General features: G+C 38.6%; 2 protein-coding genes across 2 annotated transcripts; one reads left to right on the forward strand and one right to left on the reverse strand.

Annotated features, from left to right (window-relative positions):
- The first annotated feature begins 30 nt into the window (after positions 1-30).
- On the forward strand, positions 31-3,972 carry ebi3 (Epstein-Barr virus induced 3). Its single transcript, XM_044048278.1, has 6 exons — positions 31-309; positions 1,209-1,323; positions 1,487-1,565; positions 2,338-2,455; positions 2,906-3,069; positions 3,693-3,972. The coding sequence occupies exons 1-6, from the start codon at positions 213-215 to the stop codon at positions 3,846-3,848; spliced, it is 729 nt and encodes a 242-aa protein (XP_043904213.1). The 5' UTR covers positions 31-212; the 3' UTR covers positions 3,849-3,972.
- A 43-nt stretch (positions 3,973-4,015) lies between these two features.
- On the reverse strand, positions 4,016-9,196 carry odf3l2a (outer dense fiber of sperm tails 3-like 2a). The gene is made up of 6 exons (XM_044048003.1): positions 9,093-9,196; positions 6,726-7,005; positions 6,226-6,330; positions 5,427-5,552; positions 5,095-5,236; positions 4,016-4,410 (listed from the first exon to the last, which is right to left on the reverse strand). The coding sequence occupies exons 2-6, from the start codon at positions 6,823-6,825 to the stop codon at positions 4,065-4,067; spliced, it is 819 nt and encodes a 272-aa protein (XP_043903938.1). The 5' UTR covers positions 6,826-7,005; positions 9,093-9,196; the 3' UTR covers positions 4,016-4,064.
- Positions 9,197-9,388: the final 192 nt, after the last annotated feature.

A 9,388-nucleotide genomic window follows, 5' to 3' on the forward strand; every position in this document is an offset into this window, starting at 1 on the left:
GTGACGACGCCTGTGCGCCTTAAGTGCTGCTCACACAGACACACAGACACACAGACAGACAGAGAACAGACATCTGGCAGCTGTTTCTTATCTCTGAACTTTGACTCATAGACCATCATTGAGGGAAACGGAGCAAGGAAAAATAGAGGAGAGTGGTCTTGAATTTGCTGATTTCAGTATCTGTACATCTAGGAAACAAGTAATCCTTATTTATGCTGATGACTGCCATGTTTGGCTCTGTGATTTTGCTCGTGTGTGTCCTCGGAGGCCACGCTCTGGACCTGCTGAGAGCGGCTGTAACGTCAGCGAGTGAGTAGCCAGTCATAATGTGACACAATAATGCTGATTGTTTCTCGCTTGTGCTGTGAGTCGTGTGAGTCGTGAGTGTCGTGAGTGCTCTTTCATTTCATGCTGTTTGTGTCCTGTTATCTTGATTATTTTTTTACTGCCATCTGCAAGTTCTCAAATAGCGGAACCTCCACATTCATGATTTGTACAATAGCAAGAAAAAGTGCAAGAAAAATAACTTTTTCGAACAGAAACGTTTAAAAGATGGATCCAAAGGTCCTTTCCCTCCTTTAAAGTGAAACTTTCAAGTTACTTCATCTTAAGGGAAGGGAAACTTATACCAATACCAATGTACCTGAGAGAGGAAACTGACAAACCTCATACTTCTGCATCAAATCATGCTTCAGAAAATGCTCTACCTGTTTTGCCAATTTGTGACTAGACCAGTACTTAACACACTTTTGTTTATATTTAAAATATAAATCATGACAAGAGCAAGTTTGCGCATATACTTTCCAAAACAATCTCCCGCGACCCATATGTGGGCCCCGACCCAGTCTTTGGGAATCAATGAGCCAGCAACACAAGAGAGATGATTCATTTTTATCTATGGTAAACCCCAAATTACCCACTGATTGTTTGAGGTCGATTGTTATAACTGCCAGCTCATGTGTAGGTGGGAGTGACCTGAGAGCCCAAAACATTGTAGTTTGTTTTGGTTATTTTAACATAGTTTAAACCCCGCCCCCACCGCCAGAACAAAGGAAATTATAGTAAATGGAAGAATTTACTATAAAAAAAACTTGGAAGAACAATTGATAAAAATCAAATAGAGGGATTTACTATAAACACAATCTGTTTTTATGAATTAAGATGTGTTTAAAAGAATATTTTTGACTGATTGTGATTTCTTGCTTCAGATCCTCCCCCCGCTCCCACAGTGCACTGCTGGTGCGCGAGCTACCCGAACATGACGCTCTGCGCGTGGCCCGAACCTTCCCACGCGCCACTGACGCGCTACATCGCTACATACAGGTGAATGTGACACATGGAACTCTTTTTCCTCTTCATCCTCTTCTTCCTGCTGCTGCTGACCCTAACCACTGACCCCTTTTAGTAAAAACACACTCCATTTGTTGAGAGTCATGACGTCACTCATATATGTGTGTGTGTGCGTGTGTACATGTGTGTTTGTCAGTGAGAGACATGGGGAGCCAATCACAGAGCAGTGCCATCTCATCCCACCCGGCTCTTCATCCTCATCCTCATCTGAGCAGGTACCACTTCACACACAGTAGTTTACAACCTGGGGAGGGGTGTCCATAGAAATGTAAAATATAGAAATGTAGAAATGAAAGCAAGCAGCATGGTTTTGGTGTTTTCATTATCCAGATGTGTCCACGTGCATTTCACAGGCTGGTGTCAGTTAACGTTTGGAAACCCCCCCTTTTTTTTTGGTTCACTTTGCTTTTCTTGCTAAACGCCAGAGAAATGAGAGAAGTGGCATCATGTGTGCATTTTTCAAATAAAACATAGAAAACATAGAAACCAGTCTCTGGTTTAGAACAGTGGACTCAAACTTTGATCAATTTGATGTTTGTTTTTGATGTTTACAGATGAATTTTGCGTCATCATTTCCTTGTTGTGAATCATATGTAATTGTGCATCAAAACAAACACCTTTATTTTGAAAATGACATAAAACACTGTCACAAATGCTCATATCCTGATGGAATATTGTGATATCATTTTAAGTTGGACCTTTCCTTTCTTGAGCGCCCCCTACTGACCAGGCTTAAAGCTTACGTGGCCCCCAGGTCATTAGACTTTGAGCTCCCTGCTTCACAACATAAAAGGAAAAAGTCATAAAAAGTCCACAAATCTGGTATTTAAAGAAAAACAATGAGTGTAGGGAGATAGAAATATAGGATTTAGATAGGAGTCAGTGAAAGCTTTCTGATGAAGGATTAAAAAAAATAACACTGACTTTTAAGTAATAATAAATGATTTTGATCTACTGAATCCTCATATTCTGTGTCATGTGTCGTAGGTGTGGCTCTGCCAAATGCTAAACCTGAAGCTTCTGACCAGCTACATCATCAACGTCACAGCTGTTTCCTCTGCTGGAAGCAGCTCCTATCTGGCCAGTTTTATGCTGGAGGATATAGGTGAGAAATGCAATTATGGGAAAGATATGTACAGTAAAGAATGAAGGAGAAAAAGAAATAAACAGAATTTACACTTTCATGAAGAAGTGTACAGGTATGTACGGAAGAGTATTAGGGCCACATGTAAAAAAAAAAATTAGGACTATAATCAAAAAAAATGTTTTTGTCAATTTGACTTCAGAATTCTGACTTTTTCTTTAATCTCAGAATTCCATTTTTTTTCTTTAATTTCAGAATTTGAGAAAAAAAATCTTTAACTGAGATTAATTTGGATCTCAGATTTCAGACTTTAATTTCAGAATTTGGACTTTCTTTAATCTTTCTTTAGTCTCAGAATTCTGACTTTAATCTCAGAATTCGGACATTACTCTCATAATCTCAGAATTCATGCTGTTCATGCTGCTCTGTAGGTATGAGGCGAAAGAATCATTCTCTCTTTTTGCTGTGCAGTGAAACCAGATCCTCCAGTGGACGTCCAGGTTTCCCCTCGTAACACCAGAAACCTGTTGGTGGAGTGGTCTCCTCCTTCCACCTGGAGCCACCTCAACATCTTCCCCCTCAAATACCAGATCATGTACCAGTGGGAGAACAAGGGCACCCCACAGTCTGTCAACGTAAGTAAATAAGAGTGACCGTCATCACAGATTTCAGCTCTGAAAATCACTGTGTCACTGATGTCAAAACCGTTATCTTTATGTTTTTAAATGATGGTTTTGACTAAAACATTATAATTATAGGTTCTTTGTTCAATTACTATTCATAACTATTCATAACCTTGACTTCAGTATTCACTGCAGTGGATGATTGAACACTGACGTCAACATTTTAACTCCTCTAGGACTTCTATAATTCCCCTTTTTAATAGTAATATATGCAGCTTTCACTATTGCTCATAGCTGCAATTAGAGATTTACATAATTGACTCACTTATAAACTCTTCATACTCATGCTTTAGTTACGAGTCAACATTTGACTTTTGGATCAATAGACTTTACGTTTTGACTGAATTCAGAGCAAATTCTGTCAACTAAAAGTGTATTAACTTGTATTTTTTAAAATCCTATTTATTTATTATTTAGTATTTTAACAACCTGGCAACCCAAACGTTATATGTATGGATTTATGTGACCGTAAAAGTATTCCTAAATGAAATATACAATATTAATAGAGTTAGAGCCTATAAAATCCGCTCATAAATATAAAGTGAAAGCATCATTTGCTGTTTTCTCTCCTGCAGCTGGGTCCGTTTGAGAGCACAAAGGTGGAACTGAAGGGTCTGACCCCGGGGAGGTCGTACCTGTTCCAGGTGTGCGCCAAAGAGCTGCTGGGTCTGGGAAAGTGCAGTCACTGGAGTTCACCGGTGAACGTCACCATCCCACAAGCCAAGTCATAGACACTTCCTGTCACACACACACACACACACACACACACACACACACTGGGCTGAATCGACCGCACAAACAATGCAAGCGAAATATGTTTTTTGTTTTATTTATTTATAAAGTAATTTAATTTTTATAAAGTTTAATGTAATGCTTTTTTGGTTCATTTTGGTTTGTCTATTTAATAAAATGAGGCATTTGAAGAAAAAGAGAGAGAGAGAAGTTTGTCAATCAACTACATCCACGACAAGCGGGGTGACAAACTCAGAGTGTCTGATGCCCATACTGAAGGACGGGGGTTTAGGAAGGTGCATGTGATACTTCTCCGGCCTGTAAGCACCGGGGCCCGGGATAGTCGAGGAGTAACTTGGCCTCTTGGTGCGGCTCTGCATGGAGAAGGAAGGCTGGCGCTGGCGGTAAACGTCTGGGTTGATGGTGTCGTATTTCGCCGGCCCGGGGCTCATGGCGAGATCTTCAGAGGGAGCGCCGACCTTCCTCCGGCCTGAGAAGCTGAAGCTGGCACTGGAGGGTTTGTTAGGAACCTGGCAACCCAGCAGATTAGGCAGACTGTAGCTGGTGGAGAGAAAAACACTCAGTTTGTATAATATGGTAATGTCTTCTAATTTGGTGATAACAGTGGGAATAGTGTGGTAAAAAGGACACAATAATACAGTAATACCACGTTATTTTTAAAGTTTAAACTTGATAATAACAATTACTACAGGCTACTATCACTGTCATACCTTAGCATGAATATTTTTCAAACTTGATGAATTCATCCTCCCATAATTATGTTTAAAACACACTTGAAGTATATGACATTCATACTGTCTGTACTATGTTGTCAAGTATATAATATTACTATTATATTATATGTCATTTATACTGCCTTTTTGCCTTAATTATCGTTCCTATTATTTAAATTCTTATATATCTATATATTCCTACCTATCGTATCGTCTTATCGTATCATATCATCTCATTGTATCGTATCGTATCATATCGACTTATCGTATCATATCGTCTTATTGTATTGTCTTATCGTATCATATCATCTCATTGTATCGTATCGACGTGTCGTGACGTGCCGTGTTGCGCCGTGCTGTGCCGCGTCACACCGCATCACATCGTATCATCTTAGCATTATCTCAACTGCTTAATACAATTTGACTGCCATTAAAAGTTGTTTCAGTAGTAGTTTCACTACATTCATGGGATTTAGTATTAGAATAATGCACAATGATAATAATTAAAAACCTGTTGGGCGCTGGAACAGCATCCACACAGCGATATCTGGTGCGGGAGCTGATGGTGTAGGACGGAGGTCTGTGCTGAGCGTTGAGAGGTGGAGCCTTTTCTGGACTGTAGGCTCCAGGTCCAGGAGTCTGGAACAGTTCACCTATGAAGAAGAAATCATCTTTATTGATCCCCTTTGTTAAATCGTCCTTCAGTCTGCTGTTTTGCTTTCTATGTATGTTTTATATGTGTGTCCTATAACTCCTACTCTGTGGGTACCTACCTCAAAAGTATATAATATGAAATTTAAGTGAGAGCTTGTACGTCTGTTCTTCTCTTTTTCATTGTGTCACCTTTACTCCCTGTGCGTCGTCCTCTGCCCAGAATAGAGTAGGATGGCGTGTCCATTCGGCCAAAGCGGGTGACCTTGGCGTCGATGTGGTATCTTGGTCCTGGACTGGAGTCTGCAGAGGTGGGCACTGAAAACACAACAACTTTTCTTCTTAAAAGAACCTGACAAGTTATGGAGTTTAACCCTTAGAGCACAGATCATTTGACCTGTTTTTTTCCATATATGTTGAAAGAATGTGCAACATGGTGTCTTTTATCCTTTTCTTCAGCACAATCTAAACAATCTGATGAAAAAAAAGAATCATTTTCACCAACTATATAAACACATCTGAGCAAAAAGTACTCCAAATGTTTAAAATCGTGAACAAACAAAAAGAAAAATGCTCTATTTTCTGACTTTATCACAATTATTGTGCACAATTATTGCTACTTTATGTCACTACTAAAAATGCGCTAAAAAATCTGACTCTGTGTGACCTATAAACACACACCGCCAGGATGCCCATATAAGGAGTTGTTTATTGTTTCCATGGCAAATTAGCTTTACTTTACTTTTACTGTCTTTTGCCTTCATTTTGTTTCTGATTATATAATTTTTTATATATCTTTTCTTCTTATCTTATCATATCGTCTTTTCATATTGTCTTATCGCATCTCATTGTATTATTGTATTATTATCATATTGTATCGTATGGTATGAAGTTTAACCCTTAGAACACAGAGCATTTCCGCTGCTTTATTCCATTTCTATGTTTGTTCTATGCTGCAGCAGAAAAGCACAACCTAAAACATAAATCTTACTTCTGTTGCGGCCGTGGAGGGAGTATGCAGGGCTGCTGGGTTTGGTAAAGTCATGGTTGATGTATCCGACTGTAGGGGGCAGAGCATAGCGTCCAGGTCCTGGGCCTGACAGTGAGACAGAGGAGGAGGAGGAGGAGGAGGAGGAGGACAGTGATGAAAATGATGCAACAGTTTCAGCAGCAGCAGCAGCAGCAGCAGAGGTAAAGCACGAGCACCAGTCTCTGGCTCGGGCTGCAGCGTTGCCTCTGATGATTTCCACATGCAGCTCTTTGACTGATTCTCTATGGTTATGCATTTTAACGTCCTTCCTCCACTTGTTTGAGAAAGGATTCTAAACAAAGTCGAAATCCCAAACAAGTATGGAGCAACGACAGTTTAATGCTGTGAGAAATTTCATACCACAACCAGTTCAGCTCTAATACACTCCATGTGGCTCTACAACCACACACACACACACACACACACACACACACACAGGGATACAGATTCCTTTAACTGACCTCTTTCTTTGGCAGAGATTATTGGCCGTTTCTTCACCACCTCCTCCATACCTCCTCCTCTTCTCTTCCTCTCTGGTCCCTCTGTGACTAGTAGACACATTCTTCACTTGTGTGCTTCTCTCCAGGTAATCTGCGCCCTCCCAGGCTGAATTATACATGACCGTGAGCTGAAGAAACCCTAGATTGGTGGAGGCGCCGGGCACGACCCAGTTTTCTCTCCAGCTCCTTTTCCCCAAAGTCCATTTTAGGACTAAAATGCTTCGGATCTGTGACACGAAAACTGTCAAGGGTGGAAATGAAACATGGATTAGAACTAGGTCCTAAGAGAGTTAGGTCCACATGTAAAACAAAAATAAAATAAAACAGCATGAGATTAAATTCTGAGATTAAAGTCAGAATGCTGATATTAAAGGAAAAATCAGAATTCTGACATTAAAGGAAAAAGTCAGAATTATGCGATTAAAGAAAAAGACAGAATTCTGAGATTAAAGTAAAAAGTCAGAATTCTGAGATTAAAGAAATAGGCAGAATTCTGACAACTCTGATTTTTTGATTTTTTTTCTGAGATTAAAGTAAAAAGTCAGAATTCTGAGATTAAAGAAATAGGCAGAATTCTGACAACTCTGATTTTTTGATTTTTTTTTTAAGTCAGAATTATGAGGAAAAAGTAGTATTAAAGTCAGAATTCTGAAATTAAAGTCAGAATTGAGAAAAAAGTCAGATTAAAGTCAGAATTGAGAAAAAAGTCAGATTAAAGTCAGAATTGAGAAAAAAATCTGATTAAAGTCAGAATTCTTAGATTATAAAATCAGATTAAAATCAGAATTCTCAGATGACAGAAAAATTCTGAGAGGAAAAGTCACAATTTTGACTTTAATCTCAGAATTCTGAGGAAGACGTCTTAAATGATGATGTTTATTTATCTTCCTATTGAAAGGAGATTATAGTGGCTCTGTGAGCAGTGACTGTGCTGACACTCACATGTGTCACATGTGTATACAAACGTCACATGTATATACCGTGACTAAGTGGATCTCAGTCAGCATTTGAAAATGAAAAGTACTGATCTCCTGTTGCATGTGAATATTTGACAAGCTGAAAACATCAGAGTAATGAAAACCATGGAGCAGTGAGTTTAAAAGCCTAAGTTTAAGATCTGAATGATTCATTACCTGCCAGAGTAAATGTAATAAGATGTAACAACATTCCAAATGTCTGTTTTTTTCCAAGAAAGGAGGCTCGACAAACCATAACAAACAGACGTTTTAACAATCTCAACGGATCCTTTCTGTGTTTTTCTTCCCTATTGGCTGAAAACCATCCCAGATTTACAACACTCAGCGGTGGAGAGAAACGACAACAAATTAAATTACTTCCTTTACTTATTCATTTGTATATTATTGTTGATTTTTCGACATGTCCAATATTTTCTTCTATGTGTGCCATGTGGTTTCGTTTTAATAATTCCGAAGCCTAACAAGATGATCATTTGCAAAAGTAATGCCTCACAAATAAGAAGTAAAACTGAACTTTGGTTATTTTTAGAACATTTTGTGTTTTTTTCTTCAGGACATTTTAATTTACATTAAACAGTTTTGTTATTCACAGGCTTATTTGTTTGAATTGAATCTATTTATGTGCAGATGTGTGTCTTAAGTTTTAATGAGAAGCACTTTTTCTAACATGTTGACAAAAAACTGTCAGGGTTGAAATGAAACATGATCCTAACTATGGAAGCGTATTACCGCCACATGTTAAAAAAAGAAAATTGAAAGAAAGAACAATAAAACAGCATGAATTCTGAGATAAAAGTCAGAATTCTGAGATAAAAGTCAGAATTCTGAGATAAAAGTCAGAATTCTGAGATTAAAGCCACAATTCTGAAAAAAAAACGAGATTAGAGTCAGAATTCTGAAAAAAGAATTGAGATTAGAGTCAGAATTCTGAAAAAAAATTGAGACTAGAGTCAGAATTCTAAGAAAATAAATGGAGATTAGAGTCAGAATTCTGAAAAAAAGAATTGAGATTAGAGTTAGAATTCTGAGATTAACGTTTGAATTCTGAGAATAAAGTCAGAATTCTGAGATTGCATGTGTGTCTTTAAGTTTCAAACACTTTGTGTAACATTAAATTTTGTGTATTTTTCCAGAGCTTTTGACAACAGACGACAGGAGAAAAACAAGTGAGTCTTCCAAAAGACATTTGCAAATGTGACACATTTAGGACAGGGGAAATATTTTCTCGTACATAAGATGCATCATATTCCAAACTAGGTCACTTTGTCTGCGTGTGAAAAGTTTCTAATGTGGCACAAAAGCCCCGAGGAGGATTCAAATCTAGCAGAGGGGAGGCCACGCTTTTTTTTACCTTCTTGTGTGAGGAAAATCAGGTTCTTGTCGTTGTCCTAATTCTATGCACAGAAGAAACTAAAGCCATGACTTAGACAAACTCCACACTGGTTAAATATTAAGCACCTGTGACTCTGTGTGATCCCAGGATCAGTAACAAGACGCTGCGGTGTGTTGAAGCCCCGGGAAACCAACAGGAAGCACAACAATGGCGTCTCAAGTTTCCCCCCCTGATAACCTGCATGACAAACGCAGCAGTGTTGTGTGAGACACTGCCGTAAAACTATGTAACTCATTAAGAGGAGAGATTGAAAT

Source organism: Solea senegalensis, linkage group LG16 (genome assembly GCF_019176455.1).
Source record: "Solea senegalensis isolate Sse05_10M linkage group LG16, IFAPA_SoseM_1, whole genome shotgun sequence".
Lineage (NCBI taxonomy): Eukaryota > Metazoa > Chordata > Actinopteri > Pleuronectiformes > Soleidae > Solea > Solea senegalensis.